Genomic DNA, 25,095 nt, shown 5'->3' with positions numbered 1-25,095 from the left:
CTTCCCAGACCAGGGCTCGAACCCGTGTCCCCTGCATGGCCAGGTGGATTCTTAACCACTGCGCCACCAGGGAAGTCCCCAGGGCAGTTCTTTTATTTCATCAGTTGATTGGCAGCCTAGGTCGTGAGGTTGTGAGTTATAGCACAGGTCAATTTCAGAAGACAAAGATCCTGAGGCAGCTAGTGCAAGGTGGTTTGGGCACTTCGGGGTGGAAAGAGCGTGGGAAAGGAGATCATGGAAAGGGATTCTCTAAGACACATATTGAAAAGAAAACCCTGTCGACTTTCACTAGTTCGTGAAAAGTCTGGTCCATAGAACCACTCCTGTGATTTCCAGATTTTCCTGTTTTCACTGGGGAGTGGTGCGTAGGTGGGAGATATTTAGATATTTCTCAACAGGGGTCCTCTTGACATTTTGGACAGGTAAATTATGTGTTATGAGGACTGCCTCTTGCAGTGCAGACCATTGCACGCCCGCGGCCACTGTCTTGTAGCACTCTTCCATCAACTCAGAGTACTCCCCCACGGCCTGTGCCCCTTAGGGAGGATGGTATCACCGCCGGTTGCTGTGGGATCTGGGGGAGACTGCCCCCGGGGAAAAACTTCATCCTTGTCAGAGATTTCCCTGAGCCCACATGTTGAGAATAGTGGTATTCTGGAGTTTTCTTCTGTCTCAGTTTAAACGAAGACTGAATTCTGGCTTCACTAGACGCAGAGGCTTGAATTTATTACTGACTCAATTTAGTGATGAACGGTGACATTTCAGTGCTAGTGAAAGTGTGGAGCTTCTTTTTATTCCCTCAGTCTGCACCTCGTATGTCTCGTATGTGGTTTGTGGCTTCTCGAACTTCCCTGCTGCCCCTAGCCAATCCCTGGGCACCTACAGCCATCTTTCTGGGGGTTGGTTCTATTGACTCTCTTCATGTTCCCACCAAGTAGAGGATTTCATTTTTCCACATGACCACATAGGCTGGTGACCACCTGGTGATCACAGGTGAAGAAAAACCATGCCCATTTAGTATGCCTTTCCAATACTCCAGGACAGACACTAACACCGGGGACATGGGAGTGAGACGGGGAACAGGACAGCCATTGCTAAGGAGAAAGCTCTACCTGGTGCTTCTCTGGTTACTCCTTGTTTTTTTTTTTTTTAACATCTTTATTGGGGTATAATTGCTTTACAATGGTGTGTTGGTTTTTGCTTTATAACAAAGTGAATCAGTTATACATATACATATGTTCCCACATCTCTTCCCTCTTGCGTCTCCCTCCCTCCCACCCTCCCTATCCCACCCCTCCAGGCGGTCACAAAGCACCGAGCTGATCTCCCTGTGCCATGCGGCTGCTTCCCACTAGCTATCTACCTTACGTTTGGTAGTGTATATATGTCCATTAACTTCACCATGTCTGGAGATCTTTTTGACGTTTGCAACCCAAAGTCAGGCGGTAGCCGAGAGAGAGCATGTGGACTGACAGGTGGGAGGAGTAAGGAGGGAGTGGTTGGTAAGGAGAAGGTTTTCCTCTCCGCCTCAGGCAGGGTTGAGCACGAGGTGAGCATATTAGTGTAAATGGAGGTCAGCCTCACTTCTGGACCATCAACCAGAGGAATGCCATTCAAACAAGGTGTCTGCAGTTGGAGGAGGGCTGCTTTTGAGACTGATGCCTCCTTGGGAATCCAGAGTGGCTCCCCCGCTCGGCCTTCAGCATCTCCTTCCAGCCTGGCTCCTCCAGGTTTCTTTCCGTCTTCCTTTCCCATATGTCTAACACCCATCTGCTGCCTCTCTCCACAGCCTCCTCTGTCACCTCCGGCAGGTGCGTTATCTCTGCATGCACCCCCTCCCCCCGACAAAACACGTCTCTTCTCTCCCTGACATAAAATGGACTTTCCCTCCACAAATCCCACCTCCTTCAGATCTCTGCTGTTGTCTCTGTCTCCCTCCATCTCACCTCATTGTTTCATTGTTTCTTTGGAGAGATCGCTTAGGTTTACTTTCACATTCACTCAAGTGTTGAAACCAACTGCTCGCTTGGATGGTGGGCGGTTTGTACATTTCACAAGTGAGGCTCACGCGGTGTGTTTAAGTAGTACCTCCGTTCCATGTACTTGCTCTCTCTGACCCCACCCCAGATTTGAGGAGAGTCCTAACTCAAGGGAGGAGCTCGGTTGTGCCATGAGAAGAACGAAGTCTCCTTTATCTAATATTCAAAGACATGTGCCCCTCAGCGCACCTGGTAAAGGCACAGCGAGGTGCCCTGGGGGCTTGGCTCTGCGTGGGGATGCAGCCCCCTCCCTGCTCACATGGGTCTCTGTTCCCCTGGCAGGAAGATGAAGTGGTCCTCCAGTGCATCGCCAACATTCACAAGGAACAGAGGAAGTTCTGCCTGGCAGCTGAGGGACTTGGGAATCGCCTGTGCTTCTTGGAACCCACTTCAGAAGCCAAGGTGAGGTTGACTGTCTGCCCTGCACCTTCCCGTTTGGCACCCCGAAGTCGTCTAGGGGGTGGGACTGCTGGGATATGGTGGTGAGGGTGATGAGGATGGTGAGGAAGAAATCTGAAAGGACACATTTATTTTTAAAATGGGAAGCAGATCAGAACACTGTCGTTCAGTGTTCAGCAGGACACGGAGGATGCCTTGAGGTCATTGTCAGTCTTCCTGGGGGAGGTTCTTTTACTACCTCCAGCGCACCTTCCGTGTTGTTAATTCCTAGAAATCCGAGTGCGTGTTCTGTACTCCCAGCTATCGTTTTATTGCTACAGGGACTCATGTCCTTGGACCTGTGTTGCACAGCAAGCGCATCACTTTCAGCTGTGACTGTGCTGAGATTGTTGTAACTGCCTGCTGTGCCCTGGGGGCAGAGAGGAATGTTTGCTCTGGTTCCCACCTGCGGGGTGGCATGTAACATCATCTCTCCTCAGCCAAACTTTGCTTCCTGCATTTTCAGTTGCTTTCTGCTCTTCCTGAACTGTATGTCAGGTGGATCTGTGTGCCCAGTGTTCTCACAGTACTTTGGAGTCCTGGAAAGACCTTTATATCAGTCAGGGTTTTCCAGAGAAACAGAACCAATAGGATCTCTCCCTTTTTCTAGATAGGTGGGCGGGTGGATGGGTGGATGGATGGATGGGTGGGTGGATGGATGGGTGGGTGGATGGGTGGATGGATGGGTGGATGGATGGATGGATGGATGGATGGATACATATGGATTTATTTTAAGGAACTGGATCATGCAATTAGGGAGGCTGGCAAGTCTGAAATCAGTAGGTTCAGATCAACTGGAAACTCAGGAATTAATGCTGTCTCAAGGCAGATTTTTTTTCTCCTCCAAGAAACCTCAGTTTTTATTCTTAAGGCTTTCAACTGATTGGGGGAGGCCCACCCACATTATCAAGGGTAATCCCCTTTAAAGTCGACTAATTGCAGATGTTAATTACATCTACAAAATGCCTTCACATCAAAACCTAGATTGGTGTTTGATTAAATAACCGAGTACTGTAGTCTAGCCAAGTTGGCGCACAGTTAACCATCACCCCTCCACGCTCAGTTGTTCTTACAGAATCTTTTTAAATTTTAAATCAGAAGATGGTTACATTTTCCAGTGAGCCCACCTGATTGATATGTCATTTCTCCATGTGAACATACACAACACAGGCACACATGCAGAGTCTGTGCTCATCGTAGCGCAGCAGATGTGCACCGTGATGGCTGTGTCTCCCAGAAGCCCTCTCTTCTCCCTCACCCTGCTCCCTCCCGTGTAGGTCACTGATCCACAAACACAGACATATGTATGTCAGTGGCATGTAGGACAGGGTCACGTTCAAATGAATGCCAGAGCAAAGAGACAAGGAAGATTTTTATCTTTTTAAAGGTCTTAGGCTTGATTTCCCTGAAGCCTTTTCTCATTTACTTTTGTTCTTAGCTAGGTTTTTTTCTTTTCATTCCCAGCAGTCCGGGATAATAGGAAGCTCATTAGATTATAAGTCAAGCAGTTAATTCTCAGCCATTAGCTCATCATGTGACCATGAGCAAGTCGCTCAGTCTTGTTTTCAGCTTTCTCACCTGCCGGAGAAGATGCAGCCTGGTGCAGTAGAAAGAGCACTGGCCTGAATTAGAAACCCATGGTACCATTTTCTAGTCATCCACTGAGTGGGTCATAGGACGCTGGTTTAGGGCACAGCTCTGGAACCGGACTGGCAAGAGTTGGAATCCTGTCTCCACCACTCACCAGCTAAGCCAGGACCTTGAGCAAGGTATCTCACCTTTCTGAACTTAGTTTTCTCCTCTGCCTAGTGGGAATTTAATAGGACCTACCTAATAAGGTCGTTATTAGGATTAAATGAATTAATACATGTGAACCACCTAGCACATTGTAAACTCTGTTTAACCACTGGCTATTGTGATTTACTCTTACCTAGACCAGATTACCTAGAACAAATTAAAGAGGACTGTATATCGTAATCTAAGAATTCTTTGTATCTCACAGGTGTAAAAATAATAAACTACAGCACTCATAAATACATTAGGGTTAAGACGAATCCTTCCTAACCCCTGCTTGACTAAGTGATTGTCCTTATTTTAATTTTTCATTTTAAATGTAAAACAAGATAACACGACTGAAGAATTTTTAAACAAAATAGAATGGATCATCTATAACTGTATTCCCTTGTCACAACTGTTTTCATTTTTGTTTTGCACTCTGGCCTTTGTCCACGTGTACCCATATATTTTCAAAGTCGTACTCATAGTAGATATTCAGACATTCCGCTTTTTTTCTTTCATGTTTCAGCCAGTTCCATATTGCTATGTAGGCTTCGTGGTTATTTAAAAAAAAAAAAAATCATGTATGTGGTTTTGTTGGTTTACTGTTGCTTCCTGGAGTAATGTCCCGGAGAAGAATTAATGATATCAGAAGGATAAACAATATTAAACTACTTTCTTAAAAGGAGATACCAGTTGTTACAGTTAGCACACCCACTATCATGTGAGTGTCTCTCTTTTATATACAGTATGAAGAAAATGTACCATGAGGGCTTCTTACAGAAAAACAGGGTAAAGTTCCTGGAAAGGATAGAGTAGGTCTTCAGAATTTCCCGTCACCACTCCTGAGAGCAGCCTGCTAGATGAGCCCATTTTCCGTGGCTTCAGGCTTTCCTACAACCAGCTTCAACTATTGCACACACCTCTTCTGGCCTGTCCCCTCCCTTTTCAGTAGATACTTCTCCTAATTCTCTACCATCAGATTTCACAACCAGCTGTGCCATTCTTAGGCTCTTGGAAACTAATATAAGCCATGCAATGAAGTGAGAAGGCGTGTGTGTTCCCAAGGCTGGCACTGGGCATGAGACACAGATCTCAAATGTCACTCTTATCAGCTGGCTAGAGCCAAATGGTGACCTTGGGCATTCCCAGTCAAGGGTATTTCAAGCTAGTTGAGGCTCAGAGAGAGAAAACTGAGATGAACTCTAGGGAGAAGAAAGACCTCAGAGAAAGAACAGTTGAGATAAGGTACTTAAAAGAGATTCTCAGTATATGAACCCTGAGAAAAAGAGTCATATTGAAGCAAGGAGTGAGAGGGCAGAAGAATGAGAAGCAAAAGTATAAGAATGTGAACACTTGCTATAGACCTGGAGACTGTTGAGCACTTGGGAGAGTTCTTGTGACTTTGATTCCTGTTTGTCATGGCCCACCCTTCTCTGAAGGCCCCTTAAACTGCAGATACTAGTTCATGAAAGCACCCTTATTCAGCTTTCCATTCTAATGAGCACAGCTTGGGGAGTTAAAAGGTATTTTGTTTTGTAGGGAAGACTCAGGGTTAAAACCAGAGACCAGGAAACATCGAGGGGAAGCGTTGCTTCTCTATTTTATCAATAGCAGCAAATGTTTCTTGACTGTCATTTTTAAGTGGAAAATGTGTTCCCAGGAATCAGGAATTTACTACTTTTCCTCTGGTTCTTATTATATCTCATCTATGATGTATCTGCAGTGTCCACAAGTGGGTTGTCTTTGGTTCAACTTCACATCCAGACTCATAAGATGCTGATAGACCCCAGTCTGCTCAGTAGGACAGGGACCACAGCTTGCCTGCTGGGAAGTGTCAGGCACTCCTGCGGGAATCCTTGCAGCTATCCAGGGGCTGCCTTCCGAATCCCCACCCCAAATGACAGCTCAAGTTCAAAGAGACAAGGTCCACATCAGGCAGGTGTGGAGTCACCATGGCTTAAAAGCTTCATGGACCCCAGGAGCCAGTGTATCTTGTAACAACTCCATAGGCATAGCTTTTTTTTTTTTTTTTTCATAGGCATAGCTTTTGAGATGCCCATGAAGGACCACCACCACTACAAGTGTCATCATACTTGGGGAAATCACAAATATAGGACTTTCCATGAGGTACTGGTGGTCTTTCCAGTCCCGAGACAGGCTACCAATCAGGGATCATTTTCACCCTAAGTAATGTTCCCTAGTAACATAATTAACATATCAGTTTTATCAAGTTGTCCCAAGAACAAAACTGGACAATTAACTGAAGGTCAGATTCTCATGCCGAAAGAGAAAATTTCATAAGCCTTATCCCATAGGAGTCTTCACTGATGACCATTACTTAACTACTGCAGCCCAACACCTTTCCAAATCCTGACTTCCACCTTCCTTAATTGTATTGTAGATCATCAAAAAGGAGGAAAAATATGGGAACTTTTTGTTTAAAATCAGTTGCAACAGACTGAGGTTTGTTTGTTTCACTGATTTTAATGATAATGAAACTGCGATTGATGAAGTGAAACAACTTTCCCTGGTACCCTTCAAAAGCCAGTGTCACATCTAAAGCCTTTGGGCTCTAGTGTCTCAGAAAAAAGTTCTACCTCTGTCAGGGAACATTGTGTCTTACTGATCATGGTTTATTCAAAGTGAAAAATCCAGTTTCATGTCTAATTTTCAAACTGAACATTTTCAGGGTAAATTTTATTCCTATTGTTTTCACCTCGTCTTTTGAAAACTGAAAAATAGTCTGCTGTGGTTTCTGAAAACTTGTATAGGTTCTCAAGACCCAGAATTAAACATTTGCGATTGTGCAAACATCATTATGTCAATGACATGAATTAGGATAGAATTCTTGGCTAAAAACCCCTTATTTTCTGTTGCTTTTATTATCTTCAGCTCAGAAAGATTTACTGTTTACTCCTAAAAAACTAGGCCTATGCAAATTTACAGACAGAGGCTCCGCCTGACATTGTATACCCTTTTTTGAACTTCTGATTGTTACTTTAGTGTGTAGCGTTCTCTATGGACTTGAGATCTTATGAAAGGCCAAACTATTATAAAACTTACTTCAAAAAATTCCCTTGTCTTACAATATAAAGAGACTTACACATTAATGTAAAGAGACTTAACACATCTTTTTGGTTTTTTAACAGTTATCAAGCATCATATGCTGCGGTGCTTACATACTTTCATTTAATCTTTACAACCCTGTGGAGCAAATATTATTCTCATTTACAGAAAAAGAAAGATAGAACAATTGAGACAAAGTTAAATGACTTCCTGAAGATGATTCATTACAAACTCGAATCACTGTCTAATTTCTATAATGCTCATCAATAAAGAGTATTATGACTCTAACTTATTTAATTATAAAGAAGCCATATTTCTTCAAGTGGTTAGATTTTAAGAATACCTGGGCAGATCTCCACACGCCTCCCACAACCTTTCTTCATGTGTCCTCTGAATGCCTGACATTCCAAAGTTAGAAATATGTATTTTGCCTAAATCAAACAGAATCTATTAAAATGCAGATGCTCTCAACACATGAAGCAATATTAAAATTTTTATAGCTAATTTTTTACAATATAAAGATTATCATATTTTTTCCTAGAAAGTAAGTTTATAAAGGGGTGATAAGGCAGATAACTGAGTGCCTCAGTATTGAGATATAAGGCACAGAAACACTGTAAATGGGGTAGTGGAGGGGTGATCAAAACATCCATTGCATTGCAGTAGGATGGTTTACTTGTCTTTTCTCCTGCCCTCCACCATTCTGTGATCACTGAAGTCAAAGACTATATAGGCATACCTTAGAGATATTGCAGGTTTGGGTCCAGACCACTTCAATAAAGCAAATATCGCAATAAAGTGAGTCACACGAATTTTTTTGGTTTCCCAGTGAGTTTAAAAGTTATGTTTACACTATAATGTAGTGTATTAAGGGTGTAATAGCGTTATGTCCAAAAGTAACAATGTACATAACTTAATTTAAAAATATTGCTAAAAAAAATGCTAACCGTTATCTAAGCCTTCAGCCAGTCGTAGTAGTAACTCAAAGATCACTGATCACAGCTCACCATTACAAGTATAATAACGAAAAAGTTTGAAATATTGTGAGAATTACCAAAATGTGACACAGAGATGCAAAGTGAGCAAATGTTGTTGGGAAAATGGTGCCGATAGATTTGCTCAACATAGGGTGGCCACTGACCTTCAATTTGAAAATAAAGCAATATTTGCAAATCACAATAAAGTGAAACATAAAAAAAAAAAAAACTATGCTTGTATAGTATAGCAGTTAAGAAACACAGCCGTGGAGCTAGAATTTCTGGGCTGGTAATTTTGGCTTCACTGCCTAATAGCTTTATGACCATGGTTCAAATGACTTCTCTCTCTTTGCCCCAGTTTCTTCATCTTTAACAATGTTCCCATCTCATAGGATTATCATGAAGATTTAATAACAATGGTTTATCATTGTAAGGTACTTACATAGGGCCTGACACATCCAAAGTGCTATTTAAGCAATAGCATTTATTATCCCCAGCAGAGGGTCAGACACACATTAGGTCCTCAGGAACTGTTGCTTTATTCAGTTAAGTTACCCATGTACTGAATTAATTAATTAAAAGGCCTGGATTTGAGGATCAGCAGGACATTTGTGACCTTAAAAGTGACATATAAAGGAGAGTCAGAGAGAGTAAGTTAGATAAAAAGGATTAAGCAATAAGTGAATGGTTTTAAAAAGTAAGATGAATTAGTGGGAGGTAGATTTTTATGTTACTGACTTCTAATTTAATTTTAATATGGTCAGAGAACATACTCTGTGTGATTTCAATCCTTTGCAATTTATTGGGACTTATTTTTCAGCCCAGCATATGGTATATCTTGAAGAATGTTCCATATGTACTTTAAAAAGCTGCATTCTGTAGTTGTTGAATGTAGTGTTTTATGAATGTCAAGATGAATATTCTTACTAAATTGTATCTACTTGTTCTGTCAATTACTGAGAGATGTTAAAAACTGAAGATTTGCCTGTGTCTTTCGTTAGTTCTGTCAGTTTTGTTATATGTATTTTAAAACTCTGTTTTAGGTGTGCACATTTAGAATTTTTGTTTGTTTTCTGATGAATCGGTCCTTTTCTCATTATCAAATGTAACTGTTTATCCTTGGTCTTACAATATACATTGACTGATACTAATCTAGCCGTAAGCTTTCTAATGCTTACTGTTTGTGTGGTACATCTTTTTCCATCTTTTTGTTTTCAACTTGTTTTTATCTTTATTTTTAAAATATGTCCCTTATAAACAGCATAGAGTTAAGTGTTGATTCCCCCCATTCTATAATCTCTACTGTTTTATTGGAGTGTTCAGTCCATTTACATTTATTGTAATAGTTGATACTATTGGGTTTTAGTCTACTATCTTGCCATTTGTTCTGTGTGTGTATATATACCCTAGTTTTTGTCCCAGTTTCTCCTTTTCTGCCTGCTTTAGAATAAATCAAATATTTTTTAAAATGTCCCATTTTATCTCTTCTATTGGCTTTATAGCTCTACTTCTTGGTATTGTTTTTCACTAGTTCCTTTGGGGATTACAATATGAATCCTTAACTTATCACAATCTTCTGTGAGTTACTATTACATTACTATCCTTCTCCTTTGTGCACTATTGACATGTGTTTTATTTCTACAAGTTATATAGTGTGCAATACTTTATTATTTTTATTGCAAAGAGTCGATTGTCATTTAAAGAAATTAAGAAAAGAAAAAAGATGGTTTTTATAAAAATAATATCCAGGTATGTAACATTTTTAGTGCTCTTCAGGTTTTCCTTTAGATCCAGATTTCCATCTGGTACATTTTCCTCCAGCCTGAAGAATATCCTTTAGCATTTTTCATAGTGAAGATCTGCCAGAGACAAACTCACCCAGCTTTTATTGTTCACTGAGAATATCTTTATTTTGTCTCTGTTTTTTGAAGGATATTTTCTCTGGTTATAAAATCCTGGTTTGACTTTTTTCTTTCAGCACTTTAAAGATGGTGTTGTGTTGTCTTTGGCCTGCATTTATTTATTTTTTTTAATGAAAAATGAGCTATCATTTTATCATTTCTCTATATGAAATAAGTCTTTTGCTTTGGAAGGTTTTAAGAATTTTTTCTTTAGCTTTGATTTTCAGCAGTTTGAATGCTGTATTTGAGGGTGGTTTTCTTCCTATTTATCCTGCCTAGATGTTGCTAAGCTTTATGGATCTCTTGGTTGGGTTTGTCTTTTTTTATCAAGTTTGGAAATTTGACAGCTGTTACCTTTTTTCTTCGTTGCTTCGCATGGGCTTTCTTTAGTTGCAGTGAGCAGGGGCTACTCTTCCTTGCTTCTCATTGTGGTGGCTTCTCTTGTTGTGGAGCGTGGGCTCTAGGCACATGGGCCAGTAGTTGTGGCTCATGGGCTCTGGAGTGCAGGCTCAGTAGTTGTGGCACATGGGCTTAGTTGCTCTGCAGCATGTGGGATCTTCCTGGACCAGGGCTCAAACCCGTGTCCCCTGCGTTGGCAGGCAGATTCGTAACCACCGCACCACCAGGGAAGTCCCCGTTACTTATCTTTCTTTTTTTCTTTTTATTTAATATCTTTATTGGCATATAATTGCTTTACAATGTTGTGTTAGTTTTTACTGTATAACAAAGTGAATCAGCTATATGTATACATACATCCCCATATCCCCTCCCTCTTGCGTCTCCCTCCCACCATCCCTATCCCACCCCTCTAGGTGGTCACAAAGCACCGAGCTGATCTCCCTGTGCTATGCGGCTGCTTCCCACTAGCTATCTGTTTTACATTTGGTAGAGTATATATGTCAATGCTACTCTCTCACTTCGTCCCAGTACACTTCCCCCTCCCCATGTCCTCAAGTCCATTCTCTACATCTGCATCTTCTTTATTCCTGTCCTGCCCCTAGGTTCATCAAAACGTTCTTTATTTCTTTTTTTTAGATTCCATATATATGTCTTAGCATACAGTATTTGTTTTTCTCTTTCTGACTTACTTCACTCTGTGTGACAGACTCTAGGTCCATCCACCTCACTACAGATAACTCAATTTCATTTCTTTTTATGTCTGAGTAATATTCCATTGTATATATGTGCCACATCTTCTTTATCCATTTATCTGTCGATGGACACTTAGATTGTTTCCATCTCCTGGCTATTGTAAATAGAGCTGCAATGAACATTTTGGTACATGACTCTTTTTGAATTATGGTTTTCTCAGGGTATATGCCCAGTAGTGGGATTGCTGGGTCGTATGGTAGTTCTTTTTTTAGTTTTTAAAGGAACCTCCATATGTTCTCCATAGTGGCTGTATCAATTTACATTCCCATCAACAGTGCAAGAGGGTTAACTTTCCTCCACACCCTCGCCAGCCTTTATTGTTTGTAGATATTTTGATAACGGCCATTCTGACTGGTGTGAGGTGATACCTCATTGTAGTTTTGATTTGCATTTCTCTAATGATTAGTGATGTTGAGTATCCTTTCATGTCTTTTTTGGCCATATGTATATCTTCTCTGGAGAAATGTCTATTTAGGTCTTCTGCCCATTTTTGGATTGGGTTGTTTGTTTTTTTGATATTGAGCTGCATGAGCTGGTTGTATATTTTGGAGAGTAATCCTTTGTCAGTTGCTTCATTTGCAAATATTTTCTCCCATTCTGAGGGTTGTCTTTTCGTCTTGCTTATGGTTTCCTTTGCTGTGCAAAAGCTTTGAAGTTTCATTAGGTCCCGTTTGTTTATTTTTGTTTTTATTTCCATTTCTCTAGGAGGTGGGTCAAAAAGGGTCTTGCTGTGATTTATGTCAAAGAGTGTTCTGCCTCAGAAACAAGTTAGTCTCAGACAGCAAACCTTCAGTCTGCAGTTGATCCCACTGTCCACCGGCTCAACTTTGGGACAATTCGTTGTCTATTCAGGTATTCCACAGATGCAGGGTAAATCAAGTTGATTGTGGGGATTTCATCCACTGCTCCTGAGGCTGCATGGAGAAATTTCCCTTTCTCTTCTTTTTTTGCACAGCTCCTGGGGTTCACCTTTGGTTTTGGTCCCATGTCTGCATGTAGGTTGCCCTCAGGCATCTGTTCCCTGCCCAGACAGGAGGGGGTTAAAGCAGCAGCTGATTAGGGGGCTCTGCCTCATTCAGGCTCGGTGGAGGGAGGGGCACGGTAGTCATAACTGGAATGTGAGGCGAGCCTGCGGCGGCAGTAGCAGCCAGCATGAGGTTGCAACAGCCTGAGGCGCGCCGTGTGTTCTCCCTGGGAAGTTGTCCCTGCATCATGGGACCCTGGCAGTGGCGGGCTGCACAGGCTCCCAGGTGCGGAGGTGTGGATAGTGACCTGTGCTTGCACACAGGATTCCTGGTGGCTGCAGCAGCAGCCTTAGCATTTCTTGCCCGTCTCTGGTGTCCTCGCTGATAGCCACAGCTCTCACCTGTCTCTGGAGCTCGTTTAGTCAGTGCTCTGCCTTCTGTGTGCAGACAGGGAAGGAATCCCCTCTCCTCGCTCGCCCTGAAACAATGGTCTCTTGCCTCTTAGGCAGGTCCAGACTCTTTCCCGGACTCCCTCCCGGCTAGCTGTGGCGCACTAGCCCCTTCAGGCTGTGTTCACGCAGCCAACGCCAGTCCTCTCCCTGGGATCTGACCTCTGAAGTCCAAGCCTCAGCTCCCAGCCCCCACCCGCCCTTGCCGGTGAGCAGACAAGCCTCTCAGGCTGGTGAGTGCTGGTCGGCACCAATCCTCTGTGCAGGAATCTCTCCGCTTTGCTCTCTGCACCCATATTGCTGCGCTCTCCTCCATGGCTCCGAACTTCTGCCCCGCCCAACCCCTGTCTCCACCCGTGAAGGGGCTTCCTAGTGTTTGGAAACTTTTCCTCCTTCACAGCTCCCTCCCAGAGGTGCAGGTCCTGTCCCTATTATTTTGTCTCTGTTTTTTCCTTTTTCTTTTGCCCAACCCAGGTGCGTGGGGATTTTCTTGCCTTTTGGGAAGTCTGAGGTCTTCTGCCTGCGTTCAGTAGGTGTTCTGTAGGAGTTGTTGCACATGTAGTTGTATTTTTGATGTATTGGTGGGTATAAGGTGATCTCCATGTCTTACTCCTCCACCATCTTGAAGATCGTCCCCTGTTACTTCTTAAAATATTTATTTTGCCACACTTATTCTCTCCTGCTGGGACTCCAATTACGTATACATTAAACCATTTTATGTTATTCCATAGGCCACTAAAACTCGGTTCATTTTTTTCAACTGTATTTCTCTCTGTGCTTCAGTTTGAATAATTCCTATTGACTTATATTTGTTTCTTGATTCTTTAATTTAAAAGTGCCATTAACTCTCTCCAGTGAATTTATTTCAGATATTGTATTTTTTTAATTACAAAATTTTCAGTAGTTTATTTCTAAGGTTTACGTATTCTCATCTCCCATTGTTCTTATTTTTTTCTGATAAATTCATTAACATTTATAATAGTTATTTTAAATCCTGCCTACTAATGCCAGTATATGGGTTGTCTGTGGATCTGCTTCTTATGACTGGTTTTTCCTTTGATTATGAGTCACATTTTCCTATTTCTTTGCATGTCTAGTCATTTTTATTTTATACTGAAGATTGTAGCTGATGTTTTGTAGTTATTTTGTTTTCACTTTTCCTTCCCTAAAGAGTACTGTATTTTGTTGTAGGAGGCAATTAAATTACTGGTGGAGCTCCTTGATCTTCTGGAGCCTTGGTCTCTTTTAGTTTTGCATTTAGTTTTAGGATATAGTCGTTAGTCTTGGGATGTAGCCCATCTGGGTTTGAAGGAAAATCCTCAAGTGTTTCCTAACCCCGTCTAGAGAGTTAGGCTTGAACACCAAATTCTGACACTCCAAAACCAGGTAGCTACTGAAACCTTCCTTCCTTTTAAGCATTCCAGCTGTTCCTTTCCATCTGATACTTGGAGTGCTGCCCTGTACAGTTGATGAGTGGGCCAGAATTTTGAGGGGCATTTTTATTGCCGACTTGGGGTTTTCATATACGGTGGTTCCCTCCTTTTTCCACATTCTCCTCTTCAATTTCCTGACATTCCAACAACCCCAAACTCAGCCCTCTGACTCCACAGCAGCTTTTTTTCTTGCCATCAATCCCCTATAAAATCCATAAACAAGGGAGTGGCCTCAGGGGAAATTTTAATTAAATGTGCATATCACCTACTTGGCTTCCCTTCTTTCAAGAGTCATATTTTTCCCTCCGGCTTTAGATTGCTCTCCAGTACCTTCAAACAGTTATCTTTTTAATGTGTTTCCAAAATTTATAATTGTTTTTGTCAGGAAGATTATTCTGCTGTAAGCTTCTCCACTGTTACCTGAACCAGAACCTCTTCAGTGAGTGTTCACTGCTCTGTGAAGCAGCTGAGAGTTAAAAGAAGAGAAAATGGTGTTGAAGCAAAATCTGGGTTATAAAGAAGGAGTTTCCATGATGAGAGAGACAGGCATGTTTTAGGCAGAGAAAAAGGAGGCCGTAGAGAAGGAGAGACTGAAGCCATAAAAGAAAAGGCAGGGAGGGGGGGACTAACATATGGCACTGTTAGTGAGGGAATTAACTGAGAGCAGCTTTGGCATGTGCAAAAGAGAAGAGGCGAGGGCACAGGTTTTGAAGCAGCAAAGATGGGAGTTGAACACAAACGGGCTGATTGTCAGGCGAAAACATGAACTTGTGGAAACTGTATATAGGTCCTTCATATGTAAAAAGGACATGAATAGACAGGGAGTAAATTGACCCCAGGTGTGGTTCATGGGACGTATAGGGTGGTGAAGGGATCAAAGTGGGAGGAGTCAAGTGTAACTAGAGTTAGCTGCCTATGGATGACATGTTGTTTAGTGAAATAGGGCATGTGGGAGGAGGAAAGTGTTAGGACAGATAGTGCTTATGAACTGGATTTGGGGCATATTGAATTCAAAAGGCCTGGAAAGCATCCAAGAGGAAACTTTGATAGGCATCTGGATGTATGGATCAGAGAGGTTGGAATGGAGATAATATTTAGGAGATATTGGCTTAAGGATAGCAAATCAAGCTTTGAGAGGGGAAAAAATATGGATTAAGAAGGGAAGAGAAGAGGGCTTGGAAAACGTAGATATTTAAAGATGAGCAGAGGAAGAGAAACACAGCACAGAGAAGGAGGAGGAGAAACCTAAGAGATCAGAGGGAAAATAGGCATGGACAATGTCATAGAAGCCACAGAAATCACGGCAAGAGTGTCAAGAAGGAGTATGGTCAATAGGGTAGGATGTCCCTTGGAGGCAAAGTAATGTGAGTTTGGAATGTGTCCATTAGATGTAGTGACACGGAGGCCAGTGGTAGTCTTGGTGAGAGCTCGCTCAGTGGGGTGACAAGGGCAGAGCCAGTTTAGCCGAGGTGGAGCGCAAGCAGAAAATAAAGACAAAATAAAGACGTGACGGCTGGAGAGGGTCAGAGGATGGAAGGATTTTTGTAATAGAAAAGGCTCAAGTGTGCTTAAGTCTTAAGCATGTTCCCATGCTGATGGAAAGGTACAAGTGGAGAAAGAGAAGAAAGAGATGCAGAAGAGGGAAGGGATGCTTTAGTGTGCAAATTGCTGATACAGTGGAAAGGGCTGGTATTAAGAACAGAGATGAGGAACTGGCCTTCAAGCAAGGAAGACCTCCTACTCCACTGAAGAGGAAGAAGGCAAGGCTGGGAGGAGACCTGTAGGTTTTGTGCAGGAAGTTTTGGTGAGTGAGCCGCCTAGAGGAGACTAGTGGGTTTGCTGAGCAGTGTGAGGGCACAGCAGGGAGGGCCAGCTGAGGTTGGTAACCATGACTTTCCAGCGCTACCAATTTTCTGAATTCTGTCATCTTGTGCAGCAGCTCTCCGCAGGCCCAGCGCAGGCATGGAGAAGGCGGATAGTTAAATTCTGCCAGGGTCAAAGCGTTGCCGGGTGAGTGGGGTAAGTGTCAAAACGGCAAGAGAGTTTAGGAGACTGGACCATGGAATCTTGGAATTTAGGCTGAATGAGGAAAGAACTAAAGATAGGAGGAGACTGTGTGAGTGAAAAGGATTAAGGGGTGTAAATAGTGGTGAGAGTAATTGAGTAAGGAAGCCCGCTGAAAGGTGACTGCATGGTTAAATAGTGGGGTGCGTCCATCAGAGGTTTCCGAGTAGAGCAGTTTGGCTGAAACTAGGCCCCAGGTGTATGACCATGAAAGAGGGTGGCTGAACTACAGTATAGAAGATCACTGATGAAGAAGAAGCAAAATAACTGCGAAGCTGTAATATGGGATAGATTATTCATATAGCCCGTTAGTTTCCTAGGGCTACTGTAACAAATTAGCATAAACTAGGTGGCTTCAGACAACAGAAGTTTATTCTCTTACGGTACTGGAGGCTAGAAGTCTGAAATCAAGGTGTGAACAGAGCTGTGCTCCCTCCGAAGCCTCTGTGGGAGGATCCTCCTTGCCCATTCTAGTTTCTGGCAGCCCCAGGTGTTCCTTGGTTTGTGACAGCATACCCCCCAATCTCTGCCTCCATCTTTATATGGCCCTTTTCTGTGCGTCTGTCTTCACATGGCGTTTTCCCCTTCTTGTAAGGACTCAGTCCTATTGGATTACGTCCCACCCTAATGACTTCATCTTAACTTGATTACATCTGTAAAGACCCTATTTTCAAATCAGGTCATATTAACAGTTGCTGGGGGTCAAGACTTCAGCATATATTTGGGGGGAGCACACAACTCAAGAAATAGCAATGTGAATGTTCTAATCAGCAAGAGTGGGAACGAAAAAGGGCCAGAGATTTCAGTGAAGATGGGAAGGTCACAGAAATAAACAAATAGCAGAAAGGGAGGCAGCAAAGGGTGATGTCTCCAGGCACAGGATGCTTAAAGGAGAAGGAGTTAACTTGTGGAAGAGCAGTGATCTAGAAACAGTCCCGGGAAGGAGAAGGACACAGACCCAACCTCCTAAGCCCAAGTTATCTGAAGAATGAGAGAATAAGCATCTGGAATCGAGAGGGCCCCAAGGGAAGATTGTTCACACTGGGTCAGGGACTATTGTTTTGTGTAGGCAGGATAAAGGGCTCATTTCCTACTGGTCCATATGTGAATTCATCAAGTCCAAGGGTTGGAGTCTAATCCTAGGGATGCTCAGATTCTGAAAATCGTGGCTCCACGGTCCAGTTCTTCCCATTCGGCAGCTAAATGGTTTTCTTTCCAGAAGTCTTCTTTCCATTTCTGCATCCACATTGAGCCTCATGCTCTGCTGTTTCTAACGGTTAAGAGACGAGAAGGGAAACAGATATCCAAAGGAATAGCATGGAAGTCGAGAGCAACGCATGTCAAGTTTATTAATGCATTTGTCAGTTGCCGGATCCGAGGACCTAGTTAAAGAGAAGGAAAAAAGTGTCAACCCTGAGATCTCCTCTCGTCTGTATTGTCCTTCTTACTATTTGAGTTATTAATACTGTCTTGATAACTTATCTGCTTGAGGCAATACCGTCCCCTCTTTTTCTTTAAAGACAGTCTGTACCTTTAGGGGTGGGAATCTTCACAAAGAATTTATTCAGTGTGTAAAGTGGCTCCATTGCTCTGCTGCTCATTTGTCATTTACTTGTTCACAGCAGGCAAATGGCCCCGGGTGAATTATGAGTAGGTGTTATTCATACCCGGGCTCCTCTGCAGCGCTTAGCACTTTGCTCTTCAGACCTAATAGCTGCTATTTTGGTCTTGATTAGCAGTATTTTTTCTTCCTCCCCCAACTCTTGAACTTACTAATTAGACCACAAAGACTTGCCTTTTCTTCCTGTGATTGGGGGAACATCTCTCTTCCAGTTGTTACTTTTACATGGAATTAAAATGATGCATTGCGTTCGTGTTAGAATTTGAGTCAAAAACCCAAGGCATGTTACATCCATCATTTTCATTCCTTGTGGGTGTTTTAAAACCTGGGGATAAAAACCTAAGCCATGCTGATGACCTCTTATGTGATCTTTTGAAATGATGTGCATATTCATAATTCCCAGATGAAAGTATTGTTTACAAAGAACGGAATAGTGATTCAAGAGATCTGGTTTTGCTCTCCCTCCAACGTGCTCTAAAATGTTACACAAAATAACCTCTAGGATCTGATTTGCCAGCCACTGCATGAGGAGAGTTTTGTAAAGGAAACGTTTAAAATTGTTTTAGAAGTTAAGATTTACAGACAGTTAAGTTGACAACTTTATTTCTCTACTTTTCAGTAGTTCATTGAGTAGTTTTTAAATAGTGACCTGAACAAACTACATGAACTGAAACATTTTCCGAGTCATTTGGAAACAATATCTTGTTTGCTCTTAACTTCCTGTTGTGTAGCAAATAGTTGATTTTAAATAATTCAAAATACTATGGAGAATTAATTTGTGTTTCTTCATCCAAGTTATTTCAGGGAGTGATTACAAATTGTTTTTAAAACAGTCATTCCGGGATTAGTTGCTTTCTCTGTCAGTATGTTTTCCAATCATTTTTCTTCCATTCCACTTAAACTCAGCTGAGCTTTATGCAAAGCCTTTAGATGAGAACGACTGGTACAGGAAAGCTGTTTGTAAGCCTCTGTCTGACAGTTCTTTTTGAGCTATTGAGTGGTTGACAGGATTTTAAAACCTTTGACCCTAATGATCCATTTCTCATTAGAGCGCTTTCATCAAAGACTTTTGCCTTAAGCGCTACTTTAGCACTTCGCTATATATCCCAACATATTTCTACTTCAAAATAGAATAGATTATCATCTCTTTGGGGCGGTTCAGGTACAGTACTGCCTCCGAGCACTGAGGGCGGAATAATTGATTTCCATCCCACCTCCTCCATCCCAGGGGCAGTCACTTGAGACTTGAAATCTGAATCATTACCCTGGTAAGCTGTAGCATCTAGGTTCAAACAATTCTTCTTTTACCTAAAGATGAGGAGAGGTTTTAGAATTTAATGCAAGCTCTGAGACCGAGTGAACGCAAGAAGGCTTACTATTGTCATTCAGCAAAACCTCTTAGTAAACAGCTAAAGGGAATTACTTTTTTTGTGAAAAATACAGCCAAGAAAGATGAGAACTTTTTGATGTTCATGCGGAAGTTTCCAGAACCTCCTCTGATCACCTTTCTGTTTGAAAAATGAGCACTGTGGTTTCGCTCACTCCCTGATTTCCCAGGTAAATTGTGTCATGAATGCTTTATCCTTGAAGATGATGATCCTAGCCAGTACCTGTGAGCTTTGGCACTGAGCTCACCCAGAAAGGCTGAGGTTCTCAAACTGGAATGAGCATATCCTTCAATCCCCAGCCTTGTCTTGCGTAGGGCCAGAAATCTGCTTTTATTTTTTTTCAAACAAACTCCTGTCTGGTTCTTATGCAGGTGGTCCACAGACCTCACTTTCAGAAATTGTGGAAGGTCTGAATTTGCAGTCATCGGCCTTATACATCTGTTTCCTTGTTTGACTAAGTAATGACAAAGTAGCTAGATGTCACCACAAAACGACGCAAAGCTACCACCGACCTTGGCTTCATTAGTATCATGTTCACCCTTACCTACAGCCTGCCATGAAAAGTTTCGAATTGCCGTAGTAATGAATGAACTTGCTTCTTTGCCAAAATGTACACGTTTACTAGAAAGCCAGACATGGCGCTCATCTTCATCTTATTCACTAGAACATAAGGACAAATGCCGCTGGAGAGCAACTGACTAATTTGAGACACTTTTAAAAATTAATTAATTAATTTTTGGCTGCGTTGGGTCTTTGTTGCTGCGCACAGGCTTTCTCTAGTTGCGGCGAGCCAGGGCTACTCTTCGTTGTGGCGTGCGGGCTTCTCGTTGCAGTGCCTTCTCTTGTTGTGGAGCACGGGCTCTAGGCACACAGGCTTCAGTAGTTGTGGCTTGTGGGCTCAGTAGTTGTGGCTTGTGGGCTCTAGAGCATGGGCTCAGTAGTTGTGGTGCACGGGCTTAGTTGCTCCACAGCATGTGGGATCTTCCCAGACCAGGGACCGAACCTGTGTCCCCTGTATTGGCAGACAGATTCTTAACCACTGCCCCACCAGGGAAGTCCTAATTTGAGACATTTATCTTCATAAGGTCTGACAAACTTATCTTGGGTCACCATGAGCAAGGACTTTCCTTTCTGAGGTGTGGCATTGCTCTTTCAGCTTCTGTCAGTGTGTTCATCCTCTCTCATGGCACCAAGTTGACACAACCATTGTGTGTTGGAGGTAACTCCTGTTGAGGTTTTCCCTTTCCCCTTCCCTCCTGAGTAATGTGCCCTGCAACACCTAGTCTCTGTCCTCATTGTTGATGGGAAACCTCACTAACCTGATTTAGCTGTCTAGCGTGGATAAGGAAGGGAGCTGAAGTGAAGGTTCTGTCGCGTGAACTTGGATGGTTGGGCAGAGGCAGTATTTGACATGGTATTTCCTGGTCACCTTCACCAGATGCTGAGTGATGGGTTGGGTTCAAATAGGAGGAGACTGAGTCTCCTACTGGTTTCCTTGTGTTTATCAAAGTTGGCTCATTACCTGAGTGAAAGGTATCAGTGACTTCAATGGGAGACGGTTTGGAGAGAATGGAACCCAACACGTCTCCACAGTTGAATGAGCATTTTGATGTTTGTTCATCCTTCATACTTGGAATGCTTCCTGGTAAGGATGGCACTACTGAAGTAGATATAGCCCACTCCACTGAAGCAGTGCTTATTAGTAAGTGAACATTTTTAACTCATGCAGCTACTTCTGACTGGCATGCTAAATCCCTCTCTAGTATACATGTTTTAAAATATCTGTGTTGAATATTACATGCCCCCTTGTAAATGGGGGCATGTGATACTAATCCTTGCACATGTAAATATCTAGTGGTAGTAGTTTAGCTCAGACACTATGAGGCAGTTGAAGGGGGTAGGATATAGGAGGACTTCTTCCATATTGGAGAAAAGTATTTATAACTGTTATTTATTTCCACAAAGGCTTTTTAAAACTGAAACTTTTAGTAGTTTAGCTCAGACACTATGAGGCAGTTGAAGGGGGTAGGATATAGGAGGACTTCTTCCATATTGGAGAAAAGTATTTATAACTGTTATTTATTTCCACAAAGGCTTTTTAAAACTGAAACTTTTATGAACGTCTATCCATATACTCCTGCCAAAAGAAAAAGTTTGAATCCAGAACTTAGTTTATAGTGACATGTTTATTTTTTCCAAAACAAAACTTCCATGGAGGGGACAAAAAGTAAAAACTGCATTTGCACATTGGAATTTGGATTCAACCTGAGTGTGGGAAGGAGGCATTGGAAAAAAAATTCAGACCATTTGGAAGCCAAGCTGTCGTCTTTGCCCTTTGGCACCCCGAGCTTTATCCACTTCAGATCCAGAGCCTCATGGAGCTGTTACTGTAATCAAGCAGGACTCAGTACACAGGAGGTTCTTCCCGATAATAATAGTGGTGAGCATTGCACCTAAGGGGACAGAGCTGCCATTGCGTACACGGTGTCTCTGTTCCATCAGCCTTTAGTTGAGCTTGGCATTGTCTCTTCTCTTGTGAGCGCCTCAGAAGGCTTTCCTCAATCTTCCCCTTCCTGTATGTGATGAGAGGCCAAGAGACACACATTGTCCCCTCCTGAAGCTGCTGGATACCACTGCTGGAGGAAATGGAGAAGCGCCTTGCCATGGAGAAAAGCTTTGCCATGGTTTCTAAATGCTCTGACAAACACGTCATTTCTCAAAAGGGAGGAGAGGGCAAGTGGAACTGCCAAGGAATATATACACTGCTGGTCAGTGTTCCTCCCACCAAAACTAAAGGAAACCAAGCTGGAGACTAAAACACAAACATTAGGTTGAGACTAGACTTTCCTGCCAGTCCGCCCCCCTCAGCTTTGATCTCATCTCTTGATATTTCTGTCTATCACACCTCATTCCGACTCCACCATCCTGTACCCTGTGCTGTTCCTCATGCTGAGGCTGGTACCCCTAATTTATTCACGGCACATGGAACACATGCTGGTTTCATCTCCTTACTGACGTGCTGCCTTTCCTCTTTCCTGAGCTCTGCTTTTTTTCCCAATATGTAAGCTCTTTGGCATAACAACTTCAGTTTCTCACAGTAGATCCCATTGAAAACTAGCAAATTAGGGTCCCATTCCTGACCACAGAGCGTTTTGTATTACCTGTGCTTCTCATTAAGCTAGAGTTTCATTTATGACCGTAGTTTTTTTTAGGGCCGGACAAAGAGTCATTGTTTCCGCTATCTCCGTCTATAAACAGTGGGTATTGTTTGCTGCTCCTCCGCACAGCTTGTTTTTTCCAGGTGCAAGTGTTCCACATTTCTACCTTTTGGCACCTTTGTTATTCTACATGCCGACCATGCCAGGCAGGGAGGCAAAACTTGGCTCAATCAAGACCCAAGTCAACCCTCCAGCCTGTGAGTGATGCATTTTCCCAGCAGGCAGTTTTACAAGCCAGCTGCCCAGCGTTTTGACTCTGATTCTTTGGCCGCCCCTTCTTCCTTATTTTAAAGAACACGAGCTTCACAGCACCGATTTTTGCCAGGCTCTTGGTGACATTTTTCCTATGTACCAGAAACAACTGATGCTTGCAGCATAGAGGCGTCCAGGGTACCTCAGCATTACTCGTGGTTGGGGCCATAGCAGGCAAGATCATAAAAACAATTATGTGGATTTCAAATGATCGGGTTATTCATTTGAAAGAAATTCTTATATTTTGATGACTTGAACTCGTTTAATGAAAGATCTAGAGTAAGAATCAGTTACTGTCCAGGGACCTGACTTTACTCGTTTGGTCCAGTTACTCTACAGTATCTTTCAAATTGGGGTCAGAGACATCCTGCTTCAGAATCACCTGGGAGATTCTTTTAAAGTACCACCTGGAGAAGGGTGCCAGGAATCTGAAATGTTAGCAGCCTTGCCCAGGAGATTCTTGGGCCAACTGCATTCACACTTCCAAAACAAGCTTATTTGTGTTACCTCTTGCGAGAAATCTCTGAGCATCGTCAAAAGGATAGTTGATGTTGCAAGTGTGGCTCTTACTTGAATTCATAAACATTCTCCCTATGAGAGGCTAGACTGTAATGGATCCGTGGATCAGTGTGAATTAAACAGCCAATATCTGGGCATTTGAGGGATGAGGCAAAGAAACAGTGATTGTGGGTGTTTTTAGTTCTTTATCACTTTGGGCTGGTATTTCTGGGCAGGACTTTTGTCAAAGGATATTGGTCCTGCAATTTGGATTTCCTGCTTCTAGGCGGCGGTGGCTCCTCGCTCACGTAGGAAGTGTTTCAGCCAGTGTTCTGCTCAAGTAAATATTTAACTCCCTAGTAGAAGCTTATTATTTTATTTTTTTTAAATATCAACAGCTTTCTGTAACTTGGTAATCTTCCTCTCCCTTATGCATAATCAACTTATTCCATCCCTTTCCTTCTGAATACTCCCTCTTTCTTGGAGTAAAACCTCAGGCCAGCATGGCGTCAGATGCTGCAGTTGTTCTGCTCACGACCATGAGTGCTTTTGCTTCGTAAGTCTCCTTGTGCTGTGGTAGTGATTTTCCACAGCTGTCAGTCCTCCCAGGGATGCTCACTGTTCCCTAGAATGAAGAACCGCCGACAGACTGGGGGATACTGAGAGCATTGCCTTCCTGTGGTTGATTCCTCGGGCATCAGAAGGCACCTTCTTCACTTCATTCCTTTAAAAGATAATAGAATCTTTCTCCTCTCTGCCCAGAAGGAATGTTTTCCAGCTATAAGTTTAAATTCTGTGTGCCTTACTGTTTACGGATAATGGGTTTTGTTAGCAAAGTTCAGGCAAAAATTGGAACTCAAATGTTTCGAATAGTTTCTGTATATATTTTCAGAAAGACCTTTCTGAAAGATCCTTTTCCATAGCAAAATATGTTTTTAAAAAACTTAAGCGAGGTTTTATACATTTTAAACTTGTTTCATGATAGCTTTTAACACAGATAGGCAAAGTCTCTTCCCTCGACATGTTTAAAATCTGGACGTACACACGTTTAAAATCTCCACATGTATGTCCTTGGTGGAAACTTGTCCCCTCATGCCCAGGGTTGAATTGCTTTTTGGAAGAGAGAGCTTACGTGGTAAGTTGGTTTCAGATTTCAGAACTGCATGAAGATGGAAATGAGCGTGCTTGCCAGGAATCTCAATTTTAGAGAGCTCTTGAGTCCCGATAGTCCCACCAACTGCAGCCCGTAATCTTTGCAGTAGCCATTCCAGAGTAGAGAACTCTTCCTGAGATAGTCAAGAACCTAATATGAAGTCCTTAAATTATTAAAGTATGAGAATTGGGAGGAGACTTCCCTGGCGGTCCAGTGGTTAAGACTCCGTGCTTCCACTGCAGGGGGCACGGGTTCAATTCCTGGTTGGGAAACTAAGATCCCCACATGCCGCTCGGTGTGGCAAAAAAAAAAAAAGAATTGGGAGGAGGTAGCCTAGTAGAATTAGAGTTCCACAACACAGTGTTCCTATAAGGATGAGAACCTTCTCTTCAGGAATATTGACACAGTATCAGAAAGTGTTGAGCTTGGAATTCCCGATTTAAATGCTATTCTCAGCATGTGGTTGTGGGGAAGTGTTTCAACCTTTCTGAGTCTCAGTTTTCTCATTTATAAACTGTCTATCTATAATCCTTTTGCTAAAAGAGTTGATGTAAGAGTTAAATGAGGTAATATTTATAAAGGATTTAGTACAGTACCTGCTACAATTATATAGATAGGTAAATAGATACATTTTAAATGTATATATGAATTCTATTCTTATTTCTCCACTTGCCCATATAAGTTTTACCTAATTCCTTTGTA

The 25,095-nt window shown here is 42.5% G+C and overlaps 1 protein-coding gene across 3 annotated transcripts in view; it reads left to right on the top strand.

Moving 5' to 3' along the window:
• The window catches only part of RYR3 (ryanodine receptor 3), a 557,501-nt gene that overhangs the window by 189,502 nt on the left and 342,904 nt on the right, over window positions 1-25,095 (top strand). For all 3 annotated transcript variants that reach the window (XM_082842048.1, XM_082842046.1, XM_082842047.1), the window contains exon 2: window positions 2,322-2,441. In XM_082842048.1, the coding sequence (XP_082698174.1) occupies window positions 2,322-2,441 (120 nt within the window). The remainder of the gene's footprint in view (window positions 1-2,321; window positions 2,442-25,095) is intronic.

Source organism: Leucopleurus acutus, assembly GCF_964270905.1.
Source record: "Leucopleurus acutus genome assembly, chromosome: 1".
Taxonomy (NCBI): Eukaryota; Metazoa; Chordata; class Mammalia; order Artiodactyla; family Delphinidae; genus Leucopleurus; species Leucopleurus acutus.
The sequence above is the reverse complement of the archived record's forward strand: the minus strand, read 5'-3'. Positions and strand labels throughout refer to the sequence as shown.